General features: G+C 36.4%; 1 protein-coding gene across 1 annotated transcript in view; it reads right to left on the bottom strand.

Annotated features, from left to right (window-relative positions):
- Window positions 1-1,208: 1,208 nt before the first annotated feature.
- LOC148946348 (nephrin-like) overlaps window positions 1,209-24,326 on the bottom strand; it is a 334,574-nt gene continuing 311,456 nt past the window's right edge. The window contains exon 9 of the mRNA XM_089097979.1: window positions 1,209-1,382. Within this exon, the coding sequence (XP_088954105.1) occupies window positions 1,209-1,382 (174 nt within the window). The remainder of the gene's footprint in view (window positions 1,383-24,326) is intronic.

Raw genomic sequence — 24,326 nt, 5'->3', positions numbered from 1 at the left:
AAAGAAATATACCCAGTTTTACCCTAAACAATTTTACTCCAAAACAATTTTACCCTAATAAGGTATTGAGGTGAAATCCTGAGACCGCTGATAAATTTGAAATTACCAAAAAGCTGTATACTGAGCTTCCCAGTTCCCAGTTTCATGCCTAAAGATGCACGTAGTCGCAAAATAAACGGTCAACGCAGGCATTTATTTAAAGTTCCAATATACTATTTTAATGTATTTGGAGCTTGACAAATTTACGTCCACGATGTATACGTTCGGAACAGCTATTAGAAAGGAGGTTCAGTGGGTCTTAGTTGAGCAAGAAAGGTGTGCCTGAAGCCTCAGAAAATGTATTTTTATGCCAAAAATACCCCTTTTCTACCTCAGCATTCAGATAGATGCATAAGGATATTTAGACACAGAGTGGGGAGGGGTTTAAAAATTAATTTATAATCTATATTGATTCCTGAGAATATTTTTGAAATGTGTGCTAATCTCTTTAATATTTCTGTCAAAAGAAGTGGTCCCAAACGTCCCATTAGGATGGATGACACTCAAGCACGTAAGTAGTTTAGCTGTCGAGATAATATAGCAGTATACGTTTGTCCTTGGTGCTAAGACCGTGCCAGACACTGAATTTCTTACAAGAATCCAAATATTAATTATATTTAAGGAAAAAACTGGTCTTCCAAGTCTGTTACTCCAGGCATAATGAAATAAGAATAATGGACTAAGTGATGCTAAGGACGTACCCAGATTGGGAGTTAGTGTTGTGGTTTTTGACCAATGTGTTTCCGAAAGACCCAACGCCAGATCACTTTTTCTTCTCAGAAGACTGTAAAGACTACAACAGAATACAGTAGACTCCTATGGGGTAAACAAATTTACTGTAGCTTGCTACTAATGAATAATCAAATACTTGTAAAATAGAATTGCTTCATTAGCTGCTCCCTTGCCACGAGGGCTGAAAGCTGAAAATCGTCCCTAAAATTGTTACCTCTCCCCCCCCTCAAATGGTGAAAAACTACATAAATTCAGATTTTTTGTTATATTTTGGCTACGGAAGAACTTAAAATAAAAGATTTCTTATAGTTGATACCATTTTCCCCAACCCAAATGTTCGTTGTAGTCTCGAGTGTCAACTTGGATCGCTATTGCATATTGCCTAGAGAGCAAAGGATTTCTGTACTGTATATTGACCTTTTAGGGGAAAATAGGAATTAATATGACTTACATTGTAAGTTTAGCAAAACTGGCTCACTTTCTGAGCCTCCCTCTTCATTCCAAGCTGCACAGGTATATTTTCCTCCTTGACTCCGGCTAATTTTCTGAAGAACTAAGCTTCGATCATTAATTATAACACCTCTGTTGACATTCTGACTTACTCGTTGACCCTAAAAGATTACAATACGAAAATGACAGCCACTTAAAAGTTGATTATCTCTTAACAAAAGGCTGAGAAAACACATAGCAGTTGCTTAGAAAAAGTTGAGCGATTACTATTTTCTCTTTCAAGATGTTTACCAAAGAGTAATAAGAGCAGCAAAAATGCCCTTGGAAACACTAATGTGATAAGAAGTAAAGCAGCAAATGTTTTGCCATTTAGTCAGCTGAAAATATAGCTGTCGTATCCGCAAAAAAATGAAGGATTTCTAAGTTATTTACTAGAAGTAAGAGTTAACGTATAACCTTTACAGGGAAGGAAAGGGAAATTTTAAATCATCGATGGCTCAATGAAGAATGACTTAATGGAACATTGTTTTGTTGGGTAAATTTTACTTTTTGGTACATGACTCGCTGGTTCGATGGATAATGACGTAATGGGAGGCTGTTTTGTTGGTTTGTTTGGTGCATGTGAAGGGCACTGAAATAGACCTGACCACCGCTCTCTAGGCTATAATGAAAGAAAGGTTGAGGTGGCTAAGGCACATTGTGCGGATGAAGGATGACAGATTGCCGAAGATGTTATTTTCGGCCAACTGTCTAGGGCTAAACAGAAAGCAAGTCGTCCTCGTCTGGGGTGGGAGGACGTCATAAAGAAAGATTTAAAGGAAATGGGAACTTCGTGGGCGGGTGTAAAAAGCGAGGCTTTGAATAGATTGGGGTGGAGGAGGAGCGTGCGTAGCTGTGTTGGCCTCAGGTGGCCTGGTGCTGCGGTGAGTTGCTAGTTGTTAGTAGTAGTAGCAGTAGTAGACCATTGCTACCATTCTTTATATACATGTGTACATCCCTGATTGAATTACGATGTCAGGACAAAAGAAATTTGGGACTCCCCAAAAACAGATAGTATATCGAAAATCTGAAGTAAGCGTATAAGAATTCCCCAGGTTGAAGTTTGTTATAAAAAATAGAAAACTCTATATTGACACCGCGTACCTCTAATAAATGTTCTCCAATGATAATTAAAAAAAACAAAACAAGTTTTATACAACTAAAAGCAAGGGGCGACACAAAAACTTCAATTGAACTGAAATCATTTTATGTATGAGGGGAGTTGCCCCTTCCTCAATACCCAGCTCTTCGCGTTGAAGTCATTTAATACCTTTGCACTTTCAGTACAAAAGCTTTTGATCAGAGGCAACGCTATAATGTTGCCTATAGTCAAACAGTTCGTGGTAACGAACTGTAAGTAAGGAGCGACCCGGCTGAATAGTAACCGAAACTCTAAAAAACGGAATTTTGAAACCAAAAGATACATCAAAGGAATCAGATTTTTATGTTGAGTTCAAATATATATGTTTCGTCAAGTTTAGTCCGACCCATCAAAAGTTTATGCCTGAGAATATTTGCCTGATTTTCGAAAAAAGGGGAGAAACACCCCTTCAAAGATATAGAAACTTAATGAAAATCAGACCATCAGATTCAGCGTATCAGAGAACAATACTGTAGAGGTTTCAAGCTCTTATCTGCAAAAATGGGGAATTTTGTATTTTTTGCCAGAAGAAAGATCACGGATACGTGTTTAATTGTTTTTTTTTTCCAAGGGTGATCGTATCGACCCAGTGATCCTAGAATATCGCAGGAGGGCTCATTCGAACGGAAATTAAAATTTCTAGTGGCCTTTTTAAGTCACCTAAAAAAATGGAGGACAACTAGGCCCCCTCCCACGCTCATTTTTCCCCAAAGTCAACCGATCAAAATTTTGAGATAGCCATTTTGTTCAGCATGGTCAAAAATATAATTTCTATATCTTTTAGGATGACTTAATCCCCCACAGTCCCCGGGGGAAGGGCTGAAAGTTATGAACTTTAGCCACTGTTTACCTATAGTATTGGTTAATGGGAAATAAACAGGCTTTTTCGGGAGGGATTATTTCTGGTAGTTTGGGGGGGGGGGTCAGGATTACATGGGAGGATCTTTCCATGGAGGAAGTTTTCATGGGGGAAGGGACATTGCTATGAAGGAGCGCCAGATTTCCCAGCATTATTTAAAAAAAACAATCAGAAATTAAATTTTAAAAAAACAAGTTTTTCAACATAAAGAAAGGAGCAGCATCAAAACTTAAAAAGAACAGAAAATATTACGTATATGATCTGGGTCCGTCCCCTAGTCAATACCTCGCTCTTTAAGCCAAAGAATTTTTAGTGCTTTCATAAGAGTTATTTATTCTAATTAACGGTCTTTGTGATTAAGAAGTCATTTTTAAAGAATTGGAACAAAATTCGAACTTTAGCGTAAAGAGTGAGGTATTTAATAGGGGGGAGGGGAAGCCCCTAATATACGTATTAAAACTTGTTTTTTATTTCATTTTAAAGGCTATAACGTTACATTGTTCAATTTTTATATTTGTCCTTTAGGCATTTCATATGGAAGGAGTGGCCGTATAAACTTCAGAAGGGGGTGGGTCATCCGATTGGAAATTGAAAGTTCTACTCCCCTTTTTAAGAGTCAAAAGCTATCTGAGGGCAACAACCCCCCACTCTCTTTTCCACAAATGCTTCTGATAAATGTTTTAAGATAGTCATTTTATTAGAAATTATGCAAAGATCAGATAGAAAAAAACTTCAGGGTCAACTTAATCCCCTAGAGCCCGGTAGCAAGGTTCGTAAGCTATGCTCCAGGGACATTAAGGTTTTTATGGAAGATTTGGTCATATAAACTTCAGAGGGGGTTCATTTGATTAGATATTGAAAATTCTAGTTCCCTTATTAGGAGTCAAAAGTGATGAAAGGGCAACTATACCCCCACCCCTCCTGCACCCTCTTTTCCTCAAATACATCCCATAAAAATTTTGAGATAGCTATTTGCTTCAAAATAGTCCTAAGATAAGATAACAGCGACTTCAATGTCAACACGATTCCCCATAGCCCTGGGGCAAGCACTGTATGCTATTCCCAGAGGGCATATGAGGTTTTTATTGAATGGGTGGTCGTATAAACTTGGGGGGGGGGCTCATAAGATAAGAAATCGAAAACTATAGTTCCTCCACATATAGGAGATGACCTCTGGGCCTCATTGGCCCAACTCTTCCCACAAGAGATTAACGAAGTTTTATTTTAAAACTTATTGGAGCTGACCTCTGAACCCCATGGCCCAACCCCCCTCCCTCAACAAAATATAAACGATATTCGTTTCCAAAAATTATTGGACTTGACCCCTGACCCTTAATGGCCCGATCACATACCCCCCCCCAAACAAAAGATATTAATGATATTTTATTCCAAAATGTATGAGAATTTACCCATGGCCCTCCGTGGCTGGACCCCCGTGAAACTTTTTTAACAATATTTTGGTACACAAGTTATGGGAGCCGACCCCCTGGCACTCCATGAACCGAGAAAATTTTGAGATTTTAAGAGATCTCTTTCCAATTTATAATTATTATGAACTTACTATGAATTTTGCTAAAACCTGGGTCAAGCCAAGCCAATGGCCTTCAGAGGTAATTAAACCCGATAAACTTTCGTGTAAACTTTCGTGTTCAATCTGTCTTAGAACTATTGAATTTACCTTAGTTTGTTTGGCAAGTAAGGGGGGATACGTCTTATATAGAGATACAATGATAATGGAAGTCAGTAGGGGTTATAGCTTTGCTGAAGCTAAGCTTCTTCCATGCTTGTAGAATGTAAGTCAAATTTGCTCCTTGCTTATTCTTACTTGTATTATGTTAAATCCTAGTAAAAGGGTTTATACCCCAATTTTTTAATAATATTAATACGGTAGATTCTTTCAAACAGGAACGTGTTAGCCTTACCATATTAGTTTGAATGCCTGCTTTTCTTTAATAATTAATTAAAAAAACTTTTTCCACAAAATAAGTTTTTCAAAGAAAAGTAAAGAACTCCATTAAACCAAATATGGGCAAAAAAAAAATAATCTACCAGGCTTGAAACTACCATAAATCAGCATCGATAAATAAATGAAATCCAAAACGAACAGAAATTACAATCGATAACCGAGTTAAACTCAAAACGAGCAGAAATTCACATGAGTAGGGCTCAAAACCCCTATGCTCTCCCAAGACCAGAACATAATTTGCACTCTTCTGAAAAAATATAAATGTTTTTACTTTCATAACTTTAATGAATCAAATAACATTAACATTTTGATTACTAAATATCAGTACATGTATATTAAACTGACAATCCACATTAATTTGTATTTTTTTCAGTAAAGTGCAAATTATGTTCTGGCCTTGGGAATGCATAGGGGTTTTGAGCCCTACTCATGGTAATTTCTGCTTGTTTTGAGTTTGACTCGGTTATCTATTTATAGATAATACAGATATAATTTTATAGATAAATATAGATATGCTATTTATAGATAATATAGATATACTTTTATATCTATTTACAGATATAATAGTGTAGTTGATGGAAATCAACTACGCTGAAAAAAAATGGCTATCTCAAAAATTTTGATTGGATGTGTTTCAGAAAATGGTGGGCGTGGAAGGGATGTTAGTTGCCTTTCGATCACTTTCGACTATTAAAAAGGGCACAAGCCACTCCAATTTCCCATTGAATGAGCCCTTTTCGAAGTTTTTACGACAACTTCTTTGATACAAAGTGCCCTGGTGTAAAGGGGAAAAATAATAAATAATATATTCTGCCAGCATCGTTCTTATATGCCCCCCAGGGCACAACTTAAAACCCTTGCCCTGAGGGCTGTGGGGGAGTGTCCTCCTCAAAAAAATAATTTCTATCAGGAAATCAACTACGCTGAATAAAATGGCAATCTCAAAATTTGATTGGATGTGTTTGGGGAAATAGTGGGCGTGGAAGGGGTGTTAGTTGCCTTCCAATCCCTTTCGACTATTAGAAAGGACACTAGCCGTTCCAATTTCCAATCGAATTAGGCCTTTTCCAAGTTTCTACGACAACTCCTTCGATACGAAGTGCCCTGGTATAGAAACCAAAAAAAAAAAAATAATAATACATTGTGCCAACATCGTTCTTTACGTAGGCAGCGCGATTGCGCTGCCTATGATAATGAAACTTCACTTACGGCGAGTAGAAACAAAAGATTTGATCAATATTTCTGAAATGGTGAATATTAAATGTTGAATATTCAATTATAATGAAATAGCTGACATTAGTTAAGTAAATTTCTCTTCTTTGCTAATAAAATCTCAGTTTTTCTGTACCTGTGTTGTCTTGTTTATTTTTTTTACGATATTAGAATCTATCAAGATTTTGCTATAGATTATCTCGTATTTGAATCATTTCCTTCACTCGAGGCTTAATTAGGGGTAGTCGAGTCTCAGGGCTGAGTTTAGACATGGAATCATCGCCATGAAGCCCCCATCCCTTACAAGATAGCCACTTTGTTGAAAATAGTCCAAATGCGAGATAATTATGCTTTTAGGGCTCAACCCCCCCCCCCCCCCCCAGTCCCCGGAGCAGGGGCTGTGAGTTATGCAATTTGCTTATTACTACTTAGTTTACTTTGATACTTGGATTTAGCGATTTAAGGGGCAAATTTGATTTACGGGGCAAGGGCTGTAATTTATGCAAGTTGCATATTGTTACTTTGATACTTTGTTGGCTTTGATACTTTTGGACTTTGTTACTTTGATATTGTTAATTTGATATTAGTTTTGATACTTTGATGAAATTTTGATGTTGAAAAAAAAAATTATTTTAAAATATTGAATTTTGAAAAGCTTGAAATTTGGGCAATCAAAAATGAAATAAAGAAAAATTCCGAAAAAGAAGTTTTTCAAAGAAAGGTAAAAACCACATTAAACTTAAGATCAGAAGAAATAAAACCCTATAGTAATTCAAACTCAAAACGACTAAAAATTACTATCAAAGAATAAATAAAACCCAAAACGAAAAAAAATTAAATAAACAATAATAGTAAATAAACATATAACAGGTACTAATATAAATGAATAAATAAAACTTAAAACGAGTAAATCTGAAAATGAACTGAAATTCTTGCGTACGATTCTGCCTAAAAAAGTCTTCTTCACATGCCTTCACTTGAAAAAATACCTTTTTTATTTTTATCTTTTTCAAACTATGCCGGAAATCCCCCCTTCCCCCGGGGAAATTTTTTTCGGAAACCAGGAAGTTCCTACATTTTTTCCGCTAAAAATCAACACGGAAAAATCCACCAATTCAAATAAGGTAAATTCCAATCCCACTGAAAATGTCCTCGGCATTATTCTTCCAGATCCTCTCCACATATAAAACGAGTCGCCAAAGAGAAAGTAGGACAAATAAAAATAATTTAGTTTAGGAAAATTTTAGCTAGTTCACCCGCGGAAACTTCCCTCCCCAGAAAAATTTTCCCCCGTGAAAATCTCCCCAAAGAATATTCTTCACCCCCCTGAAAATGTCTGTGTACTTCCCAATAGCAAATACTATGTGTGAACAATGGGCAAACTTTATAACTTACAACCGATTCCTAAGGGGTTTGGGAGGTCTATTATTGCCTATATCAGATCATTCTCGAAATAATATTTTACCTATGTGTTCACATTGCAGAAACTCCCCGCTTGTTGGTGCATTTAGGGGGTAAGTTGGACTCTTCTGTATAGCATGCAATCTCATTCCAACAGACTTTATCCTTGTTTATTGTTGACAATTTTGATTTTTTTAAGACAGAGGCTAAGTGGCAATATTGTACCATAACGTTTAACAGCATAATAATTATGCTGCACAGTTGTCAAAAGCAGAATTGAGCGTAACTTTAGTTGAAATTAATAACAGAACACATATACAGAAAAATAAGACCAACGGAGTTTTTCTTAAAATTACTTCTAATAGCGTTAATATTTTTTGAAAATTTGAATCCAGACTAAAAGTGTTCCTGAAATTAGGGCAGGTGCGTAGAATAAAAAAAAGTTTGATGCTACCTTAATCGGAGAAAATTTTTCTGACAATTGCTAGTAGGTCATCAGCTTTCAGGATTCTATTTATGTCAGAAGCCCACATCAAACAGTAAATGTCCATCCACCCTGCTTTATTCATACTAATACATTGGCCTCTGTAAAGCCTGCCAATTAGTTTTGTTATGGGTCCAATTGGGCAACTTCTTCGCAAAAGCCGTTTTTTAGATTTTATCGCCTGTCAATAACCGAAGAATTTTTATATATTGAGATAAAATGTTAGATGAAATATTTAAATTTTGTCCATGGTGATTGCTACAAACAATACCAATTTCCTAAACTCATAAACAATAATAAATAGATTTTAAACAAAACAAAATAAATGAATATAATCAGTTTCCCAATAATTTTTTTTAGACCATTGCCACTTTTCAAAGAATAGATCAAGAACATGAACAAAGAATAAATAACCCAATTTGAAGATAAGCTTAGATATAGGCCCTGCTTATATCACTGTCATCTGATGAATTTGGAAAAAACATTAAAAGAACTAGACTAGTCTTATAAAATCATAAACAATGATTGATACATTTTAAACAAAATGACATAAATATATATTTAATAGATATTCCACCATTGTTTTCTTAGGTTATCGCCGCTTTTTTTTGGAAATATATATTGTCTTATCTTTATGTTTTGTTCCGTTGCCCTTTATTCTATATTACATTTAAGAGGTTTTCTAAGCAAAAACAAATAATAAAATATAACTAAATTTTTTCGCTCTTGTAGAATGGCTTTTCAAAAACTCCGTAATGAAAACTAACCTTCAATGTCACCTGAAGACTTTGGATAAGACATGTTGTTACATTGCCACTTGACGGTACTTAGCCCCAACTCCAACCTAAGTTCTTCATCATTCTTATGACTAAATACTGATGATTACATTTTATTATTAAGTTTAAATTGAAATAAAAAAAAATATGTATACTTAGGTTATTGAAATTTTTTGAATACACAATTATAGTTGCAGCAGTGCTTGCAACCTAGTAAAAAGTGAACCACAGCCCTAGTAACCAAAATTTAAAAACATTTTTTGAAAAAAAATGCTTAGTGAGAAGATATTACCATCTGACACTGACTCTGAAATGGTAACTATTATTTCGGTTCACCTTAAAAACAAGAGTTTATTGCGAAAAGAAATTATGGTAATGTCGAAAAAGCCTGAAAACCCTCAAAATTTGGCGTCAGATTGAAAAGAAAAGTGTTCCATTACAATTAAAATCGTCAAAAACCTTGAATAGGGAATCAAAGTCCCCCACCCTAAACAGCAAGGAAAATTATTTTTTTTCGTCGGTAGCGATGATGTGTCTCCCTTTTTTTCTTTTTTATTCCAGGGAAAGCGGGGTATCAGAACATCATAGAGAGATATTCAATGACTCGTTTTAAAAGTTATTTCTCATATCTACGCGATTGTTATAAATTCTGCCATCTGCAAGTGCAATAGGGCATAAAAAATGGCTCTTTTCGCGCCAATTCTCAAGGGGTAGGGAAATGGGTAGGCCATTTCTCAAGGGGGTTTATATAATAGCTCATATAAAAGCTTTTGCTCATATCTACGTGCTTTTTATCAATTCTACCATCCGTAAGTGCCATATAACACTGAAAGTGGCACCTTTCGTGCCAGTTCTTGAGCAGAAAAGCTTGGGAGTGTAAAACGGTACTATTGTAATAATTATGGTCTAATACCCTTAACTGAAGGTTTACAAGAACATTTACCGTGTACTCCACCTCCCAGCCCCCTTAGTGAATTTCATAAATCGTCTGCTCACCTGCAGGATACTGCAGTATTAGCAGGACGAGCAGGCTATCACACCATCGTAGAGAGATGTTCAATACCTCTTTTAAAAGCTGTTGCTTATATTTACGCTGTATACAAATTCTACCATCTTCAGATTTAATAGATTTCAATATTAATTAGTCCGTTGAGTGAGTTTGTTAAGAACTGTCTGCCTTTAACATGGTCAGCCGACGTTGAGGCTCACAAAAGGACTTCTAAGACAACAAACGCTCTTAAAGAGAAGAAATTAATAGACTAACAAATGGCTGGATTTCCAAATTCCCGATGACTATTCCTTGACGTACCTTCCTCCCTTCGTCCTGTTCGTAAAAGTTTAGCTTCACCAAACATAGTTCAATGCTCTCGTTCTTTACGTTATAAACTTTAATTAATTCAATGTTTATATTCAATATTACAAATATATTTACTGAATAAAGTCAAATTAACTATGCTTTTGGTGATAACATGTCCCTTCATAGTCCCTGGGAAAAGGGCTGCAAGTTACGCAATTATGGTCCTAGAAAACCAACAGATTAAATTGATTAAATTGTTCAAGTCCTTATCGGGCTTTTTTTTCAGTAATGGTTGTGTGCCTTCTACAGGCTCATTACAGTAATTCTTAACCAATATTATTTCTCCTATTACGCCAAAAAATTATGATTAACCTCCAAAATTTGAACGATTTTGAGTTTGATTTTTTCTTCAGATAATTCATTTTTTTAACGTGATGCACTTATTTTAAAACTTATCAAGCATTTTCATTCAAAAGGGAATGAGGTTGTCCAGTTTCATGGTTTCTTATTTTCTTCCTAGTAGATTACTATATCTATATCCCAGCCCCTTGCCACATAGGGGTTGGTGAAGTGTAGGCAAATGGTTCTGGATTCACTCAAAGCTGTATATTAACAGAATGATTACTTACTATTATATTTACTAATTTAAATTATAAACTTCTTTTTATTATTTAAAATAAGGTATTAATTTAAAAAACTTTTTCCACAGAATAAATTTTTCAAAGAAAGGTACAGAACTCCATTAAACAAAAAATTAGCAAAAATTAAATCAAATAATCTACCAAGCGTGAAACTACCACAAATCAGCACCGATAAATAAATGAAACCCAAAACGAACAGAAATTACAATAATTAACCGAGTCAAACTCAAAACGAGCAGAAATTAACATAAGTTGAACGCAAATCCCCTATGTCTTCCCAAGGCCAGAACAAAATTTGCACTTTACTGAAAAAATATAAATGTTTTTACTTTTTTGGGGGAAGGCATAGGGGTTTTTTGCCCAACTTATGTTAATTTCTGCTCTTTTTCAGTTTGACTCGGTTATTTATTGTAATTTCAGTTCGTTATGGGTTTCATTTATTTATCGATGCTGATTTGTGGTTGTTTCACGCTTGGTAGATTATTTGATTTTATTTTTGCTAATTTTTTGTTTAATAGAGTTCTTTACTTTTCTTTGAAAAACTTATTTTGTGGAAAAAGTTTTTTAAATTAATTTTTGTTCGTTTTATATTGACATAGTCTTTTCCGAGAATAGGAAAATAATACTTCAAATTTTTTGGTTATTTAGGCTTTACAATTGTGTCAGCAACATGTTTATTGGATGGGCTTTGAAAAATGGTGGGCGTGAGAGGGACTTTTTTAAATATCCAATCTTTTTCAACTTTTAAAAGAGACAACAGTACCTTCCGTTTCCAATTGAATGAGCCCATTTGAAATTTCTACGAAAACGCTTTCAATAAGAACTTTATATGACCCAGGACATAACTTGCAACCCTTGCCCTGAGGGCTGCGGGAGGAGTGGTTGTCATCCTTAAAGACCTAATTTCCAAAACTGTCAACTACGTTGAGTAAAATGGTTATCTAAAAATTTGGATTGGATGTGTTTGGGGAAAAGGTGGGCGTGAGAGGGGGGTTAGTTGCCCTCAAATCACTTTCGACTATTAAAAAGGGTACTATCCCACTGAATTTCAAATCGAATGAGCCCTTTTTCAAGTTTCTACGACAAAGATTTCAATAATAACCTTATATTCCCCAGGGTATAACTTATAATCCTTGCCCTGAGGGTTGTGGGGGAGTGTCCTCCTCAAAAATATATTTTTATCTGGAAATCAACTACGCTGAACAAAATGGTTATCTCAAAATTTTATTGGATGTGTTTGGGGAAAAGGTTGGCGTGAGAGGAGGGTTAGTTGCCCTCCAATCACTTTCGACTATTAAAAAGGGTACTATCCCTATGAATTTCAAATCGAATGAGCCCTTTTTCAAGTTTCTACGACAAAGATTTCAATAAAAATCTTATATACCTGCAGAGCATAACTTATAATCCTTGCCCTGAGGGTTGTGGGGGAGTGTCCTCCTCAAAAATATAATTTTATTTGGAAATCAACTATGCTGAACAAAATGGCTATCTCAAAATTTTGATTGGATCGGTTTGAAGGAATGATGGGCGTGGGGGGGGACTAGTTGCCCTCCAATCCCTTTTGACTATAAAAAAGGGCACTAACCCATTGAATTTCCAATCGAAGGAGCTTTTTTAGAAGTTTCTACGACAACACCTTCTTTCAAAACCTTATATGCTCCCAGGGCATAACTTAAAACCCTTGCCCTGAGGGCTGTGGGGGAGTGTCCTCCTCAAAAACATATTTTCTATCTGGAAATCAACGCTGAACAAAATAGCAATCTCAAAATTTTGATTGGATATGTTTGGGGGAATGATGGGCATGGGGGAGGGGGACTAGTTGCCCTCCAATCACTTTCGACTATTAAAAAGGGCACTTTAACTCTCAATTCCCAATCGAATGAGCCCCTTTTGAAGTTTTTACGACGACCCCTTCCATATGAAGTGCCCTTTTCTAAAGGAAAAAAAGAATACATAGTACATTGTGGCAACATCGTTCTTATATGCCCTCAGGGCATAACTTTAAACCCTTGCCCCGAGGGTTGTGGAGGAGTGTCCTCCTCATTAAGATATTTTCTATGTGGAAATCAACTACGCTGAACAAAATGGCTATCTCAAAATTTTGATTGGATGTGTTTGGGGAAATGATGGGCGTGTGGGAGGGGGGTGGGCTAGTTTCCCTCCAATCACTTTCGACTATTAAAAAGGAAACTTAGCATTCCAATTTCCAATCGAATGAGCCCTTTTCGAAGTTTCTACGACAATTTTTTCGATACGAAGTGCCCTGATGGAAAAAAAAAACATTGTGCCCACATCGTTCTTTACTTAGGCAGCGCTCGCGCGCTGCCTATGATTCTATACTTGTAGGTCTAAAGTTTTTTGGTGTTTAACGGGGGGGGGGGTTAGTGAAATAAGTACGAAAATTTTAGTGTACAGTTCAATTTTAATATAGAAGGGCGCATATCTTCTTGCTTGCTCCACACTCTAAAACTGAAGCAAACATACTCTTAAAACTGACGGAATTAATTAGTGATCAATGAATATACAATTACAAAGCAGTTCAATCATGGCTAAAACTGCTAATTGTAGATGTATTCCTGTTTTCACTGCCTAAACATGCATTGTCTTGTAAAGTATGGATAATAAACTTTTTGTTGTAACCTGAAAGCTTTTGGTACTTTTAAGGTTGTCTGGAGCATTCTCTGGGGTTGTCTTATCCTCCCTAGATCGGAAATGATAAGAAATTAAGTAAAAAGCAAGTTTTTTTTTTAAACTGAAAGTAAGGGGTGACATTAAAACTTAAAACGAAAAAAATTATTACGTATATGAGATGGCTCTCCCACAAACAAAATAAAAAGATCATGGTTGTTTTGCTTCTACATTAAACTTAAATTAAAAATGGACACAGATTAATTTTTAACCCTACACAGGCAATTGTTGTAAAAAAACAAATCTGTACTTTTCGAGCTTGGACTGCCATCTTGCTGTAAAAAAATACTGCTTTTATCAACATCTTTCGTTGGGGCTGAAAGATGGCAGTCGATTGATACCTTCGGGGAGCTGCTGTGTGACATGTGGCCTAAACAGTGAGTCACCAAACCAAGCGATAAGAAAAACGAATAAAAAGGTAGGCAATTTCTAAGCCAGAAACTGGAAACAAAACGAAAAGGTGGGAGATTCCTTGCATGTCATATGCGTATAAAATATATACCGTTTAGATTTACTGTAGTTGAAATTCACGAAATAAGCAAGAATTTGGATCAGTAGCAAGATAAACTTCCTCCTGTTGTAAAAATACAACATCGGACGATCGTGGCTCAAAATTATGAAACAAACAACTAAATAAGAAAATAAAAAGGGTGAAGAAAACAATATAATTTTACATCAGCTATTATGTAGGAGGAGTCCCTCCTACATAGTAGCTCAAAGCACCCCTCAGGAATGGTGGATCATTGAGTAGACAGGGTGTTTCTTATGTCTAATTTTTGTTTTATTTCTAGATGGCGGAATCTTACGACAGACTAAGAAAACGAGCTCAAAATCGCCGAATTGACGCAGAAGAGGCGGCCAAGTATATTTTTGACATTCGAGAAGACATGTTGTCTGATTTGTCCAACGATGATGATGACAATGATCCAGACTTCCTGTCTCCGGAAGATCTTATCGATGATCCTGATGCAGACTTGTTGCCTCTACTGGACAATCTCCACTTCTTCTTGGAACAGGATGACGTGGAGGCTAACACTGAACCCAGTGACGATGACTCGGGGGAAACTCCACCCTCCAGTCAGCAACAGCAACCGGTAACAACAAGTACTGGAAAATCAAAGAAGAAATCGAAAGTCAAAGAAAAATTTGACTGGAGAAAAGCAGAGATAGAAAAAGTTGATCTGTCTTGGAAAGGAGAGCCTCGCCAAGTTCCGGGCATCTTGGAGACTCCACTGAAATACTTCCAAAAATTCTTTGACGATGAACTTCTTGAGCTGATAGTTGAACAAAGTAACGTCTTTGCACTTCAAACTGAGGGATGCAACCTCTGCCTCACTGCCGAAGAGCTAAAAGTTTTCATGAGCATTATTCTATTATTTTGAGTGATAAAAGTTCCCTATTATCGAATGCACTGGGAAGCAGCCACCAGATACCCTCAAATTGCCGACAAGATGGGCCGACAAAGGTTTGACAAGATCAAACGTTTTCTTCATTTCAACAACAACAATAAAGCTAAGAAACCTGAAGGACAAGGTTTTGACAAGCTATACAAGATTCCACCCTTCCTGAGTCATATCCGTTCCAAGTTTATTGAAGTCAGCCCCGAAGAACACCATTCAATTGACGAGCAAATGATACCTTTCAAGGGGCGAAGCAACTTGAGACAATAACTACCGAAAAAGCCGACGAAGTGGGGAATAAAAGTGTTCACAAGAGCCGGTGTGTCAGGTTTTATATATGATTTTGAAGTTTACCAAGGGAAGGGCACTCTTGCTGAAGATGACATAGAGCCAGATCTTGGAGTCGGAGGCCACATAGTTTTACGTCTGATGAGTACCTTGCCAGAGAAAATTAACTACAAGATTTACTTTGACAACTGGTTTTCGAGCTTGAAACTAATGAGTTTGCTCAAAATTAAAGGATTCCCTTGTATTGGTACGTTGAACAAAGCGCAACTGAAGGGCTGCCCGCTCCTCACAGATGGTAAAATGAAGAAACGAGAGAGAGGAACGTCAGATTACAGGACTGACATTCATTCTGGCGTTATTCTAGTGAAATGGTTAGATAACAACACGCTTTGCTTGGCTTCAACGTATGCAGGAATAACGCCACAGGATACGTGCAGACGCTGGAACGTTAAGGGTAAATCCAGGGTTGAAGTTTCAAGGCCAGCCATTGTTTATGAGTACAACCTTCATATGGGTGGCGTAGATTTAGCAGACATGCTGACGGAGATGTGCCGAACTAATCTTCGGACACGAAAATGGTATATGAGAATCTTCTGGTGGCTTATTGACACAGCAGTCTGCAATAGCTGGCTTCTTTTCAGGTCAGACGTCAAAGCGCTGACTTCAAGGACAGACGAACCGATGATCTTGAGAGCCTTCAGGTCTGAAGTTGCTGCAGGGTTGTATGCCTCGGCGCGTGTGATACCCCAACGTAAACGTGGTAGACCATCCGCAGATGTTGAAGATAGTCCCAGCCCCAGCCCCATTCGAAGTCGCAATCGAATCCGACCGGCAATATCTGCTCAAGCCGATGAACTTGATCACTGGCCAAAAAAGACTGACAAGCAGAGCCACTGCAAAAAGTGTAAATCGGGACATACCATTTTTTAATGTGAAAAACGTGACCTACCACTGTGCCTTACTGCCAAAAAACAATTGTTTTAAAGCCTTCCACACCAAGTGAAAATGCCCCATTTTTATATACTCGAGAGGCTAATGTCGTATTTTTACAACATGGTCTAAAATTGACAATTTTGAATAAATCATGCAAAAATAAAATTTTTCGTCAATAGTCTGACCTAAAGATTACATGGGAAGCGTTGTAGATTTTTCCTGGTATTCGTTCATATAGTGGCCTGTCAAGGGTTAAAACACTATGTCTTCTGAGGGAAGAAAATCTTGCTTCTGGCAAAAAAATTGCTCACTTTTGCATATAGGCCCTTAAAATCTCTACAGTGTGGTTCTCACTTGATGTTTTGGGGGTGTTTCCTCTCTTTTTCAAAACTAGGCACTTTTTTCTCAGAATCGCAGCTTTTGATGGGCAACATTTAACTAGATGAATTGTATATATTTTGAATGATTATCAAAATTCAATTCTTTTGATGTATTCATTGTTGTCAAGACTCTGTTTCTTGGAGTCTTGGTTACTTTTGAGCCGTGTCGCTCCTTACTTACCGTATGTAACAATGAACTGTTTGATTTAACAACAGATATATGATTGAAATTTTATCTTCCTGAGAAAAGAATATTTGTAGGTTACAAGAACATGAAGTGCCTTAGCGAATTAAATAAAAAAAAAGTTTTTTTCAAATGAAAGTAAGGAGCAACATTAAAACTTAAAACGAACATAAATTATTACATAAATGAGGGGGGTCGTCTTCTCCTCGAGACCCTGCTCTTTACGCTAAATATTGGTTTTTTTTTTGGGGGGGGGGGGTTCCGGTTATGAAGCCTAAGAATTTTTCGACTATGCCGAAAAAAGGGTTATTTCAAAATTTTGATCGGGTGACTTTGGAGAAAAATTAGCGCGGGAGAGGGACTAGCTGCCCTCAAATATTTTTGGCTACTTAAAAAGGGCACTGGAACTTTTGGTTTCCGATCAAATTAGCCCTCTCCCGATCTTATACGATCACTGGTTCGATATGATCATCCCTGGGAAAAAAAAGAAAAAAAAACAACAAATAAACACGCATCCGTGATCTTTCTTCCGGCAAAAAATGCAAAATTCCACACTTTTGTACATAAGAGTTTGAAACCTCTACAGTAGGGTTTTCTGGTATGCTGATCTGATGGTGTTACTTTCATTAAGATTACTTCATGTTTTGGGGGTATTTCCCCTTTTCAAGTTTTCACCAGCCAAAAGTTGATGAATTTTTCATGTTCTGAATGAGCATCAAAATTCAATTCTTTTTATGTATCTATTGTTATTAAGGCTCTGTTTGTTAGAGTTTTGGTTATTATTTAGCCGCATCGCTCCTTACTTACAGTTCATTATCACAAACTGTTTGTAAGGAAAAAAAAAACAAAATAAAAATACATAGGCCCTACTTCACTCTTTACTTAGGCAGCCCTATTGCACTGCCTATACTAAAGAATATATCAAACAGTTTGTGGTAACAAAGTGTACGTAAGGAGTGATTCGGCCCAATAGTAACCGAAAATCTGCAAATAGAATTTTGATAACTATTAATACGCTAAAGATTTGTCTTTTTACGCTATCCAAATATATAAAACTCATTAAAGCTGCAAGCCTGAGAAAAACTGCCTGGTTTTTGAAAAATGGAGGAAACACCCCAAAGAGTCAAGTGATCCTAATGAAAATCACACCATCAGATTTAGCACATAAAAGAACCCTTTTGTTTCAAAGTCCTTTCTAGAAAAATTTGGAATTTTGGACTATTTTTTTCGGGAAAGCTAACGGGGAGAATTTTTCAGAGAAAATTATAATGGGAGGGGATTATAAGCTATGGAATTTGCCGATTGTTTGCATATGCATCTGTTGGTGGAAAATATACAGAAATTTTTCAAGGGGAAAGTTTCCATGGGATTAATTTTACGGAGAGAAGCTTTTACAAGGGGGGATTCCTTGAATGATTTGGATAATAATAAAATAAAAAAAAAGAAAAAATCAGATGAAAGTGACGTGAATTTTCTTGCAGAATTGTTCAGTGGAAATTTTCAGCGGCGAAAGGATGGTCTAAGTAGGAATTTCTGGGGGGATTTAAGCAGTGTTGAAATTTCCATGGAGGAATTTCCTGTGGGAAGAATTGTTCGTGGGTGAGGGATTTTAGGGGGAAAATTTTTCCAGGAAAAATTTTGAATGGAGGCAGATTTTCCGATACGACTTGAAAAAAGATCAGAAAATAAATAATAATAATAAACAAATTTTTTTCAACTGAAAATGAGGAGCATCATTTCAACTTAACACGGAGAGAAATTGTACCGTATATGAGGGGGGCTACCCTTCCTCAACCCTCGCTCCTTAAGCTAAAGTTTGACTTTTTGGCCCAATGCTTTAAGAACAATTCCTGAAACACAAGGACAGTTTAATTCAAACAGAAAGCTTTATTAAGCTCTAATAAACTGTAGTGCAACGAGCGAGAGTTGAGGAAGGGGCAGCCTCGTCATATACGGAATAATTTCTTTTTTTATACGGAATAATATACGGAATAATTTATACGGAATAATTACGAACATATACATATACGGAAACATATAACGGAAACATATACGGAAACATATACGGAAACATATACATATACGGAAACATATACATATACGGAAACATATACGGAAACATATACATATACGGAAACATATACATATACGGAAACATATAACGGAAACATATACATATACGGAAACATATACGGAAACATATACATATACGGAAACATATACATATACGGAAACATATAACGGAAACATATACGGAAACATATACATATACGGAAACATATACATATACGGAAACATATAACGGAAACATATACGGAATAATTTCTTTTTTTAAGTTTTAAGATGACTCCTTTCTTTCAGTTTAACAAACTTGTTTTTATTTAATGCTGATCATGAGTCTGTATCCACCTTTATTTCTTAAGGCTACTTATCAGCAAATGTACGGTATTAATTTTTATCTTCCTGATCAAAGAACATGGGTAGCTTATAGGGTTGAAGCTAGTGCTATAATATAGAACTAGCGATGGAAAAGGATCCACGCTATTGGCATTTCATTGTATTTCCTCAGTGCAATAACAAGGCAAAATTTGTGTAATTAGTGTAGTAATAGTGCTTTGTTAAGGTTTCTGAAAGAAGCACGATCACTAAGCTTGACAAAATGCCAAGAAACGCCAGGACTAGATGATATTGGGGATATCTTGTTGTCAGCACCAGTGCAATTTCCAATCTTGTAAGTTGACCTTGCTCTTTCTTCCTGAGCTTGGTTCCCTTTGATATTAAAACCTGCATATTCAAATCATAGCAGGAAGTAATAAATGTAATTAAGCATGTTCAATAAAATATGGAACTTGAATGCAAGGAGTATATTATACACATTGCAAAGCGCCAAGGAGATTGAATCGCAACTAATGATTCCTAATGCTATGGAGACATAACGAATCATGAATTCAACACTGATAAGTCGAAAGGAATTATACAACGTGTCTAAGACTCCAAGGTTCCATGAAATGGATAACAGTTAATTTGTTGAACCCTTTCAAGCATAATACTGATTGTCTCTCTAAAGTTTCTCTTTAAAAAAAAAATATCAATAGAATTGCTAATAATATTGAACAACCTTGTTATTTTGGAAATAAAAGTGTCTCCATCTCTCTCTCTCTGTCTCCTCTCTCTCCTACTCTCTCTCTCTCTCTCTCTCTCTCTCTCTCTCTCTCTCTCTCTCTCGCTCGCTCTCTCTCTCTGGAATTTCAAGACATTCACTAAAGCTCAATTAGTATGAGTTCTTCTTATGATAAGTTTAAACCCTGTTAGACCAAAGCAAAATGACTATGATGATAAGGATTTGATTGTGAAATTTTAACTTTGTTTCTCTAAGGAACTGATATACAAATTGGATTTATGCTAATAGAGCCACAGAGATAGAATAGTGGGGAAGAAGTAGAAGCGAACTGGCAGTATTTTCGTGAGAAATGGCAATATTAGTCAGTAAACTTCCTCTCAAAATGAGGATTAGCTTAGTAACAAAGTTAATGCTGTACCTATCAATTGTTTCTCAAGAACGGAGTGTTATCATCAATTTTTGAGTCTATGTCTAAATAAGGGCCGTATCAATGATTTCTTTCGGGTGGGGGGGGGGTATTTTTCAGGTTTAGGGGCTTCAAAAAACTTTAAAAAACGCATCAAAACATATTTATTTGCACTTATGTTTTTAAGAGTAGGACAAACATTTCAGTAGAAAGCTATCTTATACCCCCATGTGGCACCCCTGCTGCCACCTATAACTTTTTTGCACCCCAAATAAGGGCATAGCCTCCCTAGGGAGAATGATTACGTAATCGGTCAATGACCTCTTTTTTCCAAGGTCGATTTATTTGATGTTTTTATGTGTAATAACTCCGGAACGAAGGTTGCACATGCGCATTGAATTCTAACGGGGACAATGTTATTGATCTAGGACTCGAGGGGGAAGTGAATTTCCGAGAACTTGATTGCGTAATCGTTCGTGAATGTCATGGTGTCCAGAAATAGTATTTGTTGTTGTTGCTCAAGCCAAATGTTATTAGATCCCCGGAAACAGTTAGATCAAGTGTTTCCTTCTCAGCCAATCAGTGAGTCAGATACATCCTCCTTCTCAGCCAATCAGAGGCCTGCTTACATATTAGCGGCGGAGGGAATATAAGGAACGGGTTTTTTGCTATAGTTTTATTACTCTGTGAATAGAATTCAAAGGAGTGAGAAGAAGAACAGTTTTGACTTTACTCATTTGGATATATATTTGTAATAATGAGTGGAATGTTTACACTATTAGAAGTTGATAGTGGAGTTGATGGCAATGATACAAGAGCGTCAAGCATTGCGGTGGAAATTACGAAAGGATCACGTCTTTATCTGGAATGGGATGCAGTATATGCAAGATATGTGATATCCTTGAGCAAATTTAAAAGGGAGGATCAATTATGTTTCGCCGCTAAAGTTGATATAGCACATGTGAATAGACTTCAATGTGCTTTAAGTGAATTAGTGAAACATATTGAAGACAATAAACAGTATCGTTAATTGTACATGCTCTGTATTATTGATGTTGTTGTTGTAATTATTCAATAAAATTGTTTCAAAATCAAAAATGTTCCCTTTCTTTTCTGGTTAGGGCTAACGAATCAGGGTCAGTCTAGAGTCAGCAGTCAGAGTGAAAGGATTGAAAAATGAATGATTTTGAGAAAGAGAGAATTAGATCAAATCTAGTGTTTATGGAAAAACATTTGATTTTGGATGATGATTTTCTCGAGTTATCTCTTAAACGCAGGATATTCTCTTGTCAGTGGGACACTTGACAATATAATGAGGAGTGATTCCCCCCCATTGGACTATTGTATGAAACTTTTAAAATGTGATTCAAATGCATATACTCAATTTATTGATATATTAATTGGAACAAGACAGAATCATATTGTGGATATACTTTTGAAAACATTGCCAATGAATTCAATGTAGATGGCTCCCCCATCATTCGAAAGAGGTAAGGTCAAAGAGCTACTCCTGTCTCCTCCATTTCCCTCTCATTGAATTTATCGAGCAAAGAGGATCAATTTCGTTTTAGCTGTGAGTGAGTTGACATCGGAAACCGAAAAATGTTCTATATATGTCCATTGTGCATGTACACTCTTGACAGTTGGAATCAATGTGAGACTTGTACAATTATTGATGACTATAGTGAAAAGTGTAAATTATGTAATCCTTGTAAATTACATAGAGGCTATGCAGTACAAATTAAAGGATGTAATTCTTGTCTTGAAGAGGTGTGTGATTCTCATCCTAGAGGGCACCTGTGCTCCAATTGTCACTATGATAAATGTGATCAGTGGGAGAATACTTACCCCGCTATGATTGGAAAGAATCCCAAACGTGATTTTAGTTTATTTCTACGAGATTGGTATCGTCGCGGATTTAAATTATTCTGGGAAGAGGAATCTGGTCTACGATTCAACTGTTGGGGTAACAAGACAATCTGGTTTCTACGTCATCGCTGTGATGACACTGCCTACTATGACTATAAACCAAGTGATTTTTATTTGGCTGTGACCGAATGTGATTCACCATTTGAAAACACTGTATGTGATATTGCTTCAAATAGACAGATTGAAACTCTTGAATTTCATAATATGAATGCAAATAGTATCATTGAATATAAAAGGAGATATGACAAGAGTGAAGTTATATTGTATTTTATAAAATGTGACACTGACTTTTCATTAAATCAATATCATTATAAAGTGAATCCAATTGATTTAACAGCATTAGTGGTTCACGACAGTTGACTTTACATCGAAGATTAAGAAATCTAAAGTGGAAATTGAAAGACATTGTTATATATATATATACATTTTATTAATAAACAAATTCACATACATTTTTTAAGCACTTTACTCTTAGGGCACTGAAATCAATACTATATAGGTCTGAGAGGATATTTTCCACTAGAAATTCGTTCAGACGGGGATTGTCACTATAAATGTGGAGAAATTGCTTGTAAGTATAGCCGCGACATCGGAACACAAAATATAGTAGCGCATGGAAGCCACAGATTTTAGTCGTTAGATCCTGCACCCTCTTCCGATTTTGAATAATAGTTTTCCCACTGCCCTCAATATAGTTGCTGATGTGGGGAGTGTAGAATGTATAGGGTAGACCAAGAGGATCAAAAAATTCAATCGTCTTCATTGTTTGAAAGATGCACAGCCAATGAACCGTCAGCACAGTCGACGGACTGCTATTAACAAGAATTAATGTATTGTTGACACTTTGAATTTTTCCAAAAAAGTCCGAGGGCAGACAATAGGATTTGTACTGGGACATGTAGGGGTTCATATTAAATACATTGATTATTTGACTGGTGTTCATGGCGCCAAGTCTAGTAGAACACTGCCTTCGGGAGTGATTTCCCAATAGGTTTCATATTGATTTAGTGAGATTAGTGCAATACTCTCAGCCAATGGGTCGGCAAATGTACACTCTAAACGCACACTCCCCGTACGTACGATACTCATATCCTGTGTGCCAGACAAATCCAGTACAATGATACCATGTGTTTTAGCAAATATATCTTCGGTTATACCATTTTCAAATAGTTGCGAATCATGATCTAGGGTTCGCATGGTCAACTCATACAATGTTCTATAGGATCTATCAAAAGATAGATTGTAGAGTGGGATGCCGTTTACTTTGCACACAAGAGATGAAAGTCCAAACATCTTGAATTTATGTGGACATTCAGTCCATGATCCTATTGCACTGGCGCTTTTTACAAAGGCCAAAGCCAATTTCGAAGGGATTTCGCCATTGATAAAGGATGAATCGGTGAAGGTGCGTGAGCCCATTGCAATATGACGTTGATTGGTGACTGTATGAGGAAAAAGTAGTTTAATATTCTTGCCACTGGCTCTCAGTTTTTCCACAGCCAAAGCAACAGAACTCATGACCTGTTGTTTGCGTACATGTAGTATTGCTGAGGTGAGGGAGAGACTTACATCAGGATTACCAGCAAGTTCTTTTCTCAATATGAAATTGGATGGTGCAAGCGTCAAATTTATATCCACTTTAACATTGGGAGGCAGCCATTGGGGTATATTAAATATTTCATGATATATTTTTCCAACTAGATGTAATTCACTAGTTGTAGCATTTTTAAGTGCATCTGTACTATCAGTATTAGTAATATATTCATATCCATTGGAGGCGCCTCTCAATTCCTCGTATGACTTGTGTGTCATCAGCATGAATTGCATAGAGCTTGCATAGTTGGAGAGATTGTTGCTTGTGCTCACCAGGGTGCCATTGATGTAGACACTAATTTGACGAAATAAATTATGTAGTATACAATTTTCATAGGAGATCCCATCGGCCCGAATTGGCATTGAA

The sequence above is a fragment of the Artemia sp. Qi Xiang Cuo genome, chromosome 12 (assembly GCF_049724085.1).
Source record: "Artemia sp. Qi Xiang Cuo chromosome 12, ASM4972408v1, whole genome shotgun sequence".
Taxonomy (NCBI): domain Eukaryota; kingdom Metazoa; phylum Arthropoda; class Branchiopoda; order Anostraca; family Artemiidae; genus Artemia; species Artemia sp. Qi Xiang Cuo.
The sequence above is the reverse complement of the archived record's forward strand: the minus strand, read 5'-3'. Positions and strand labels throughout refer to the sequence as shown.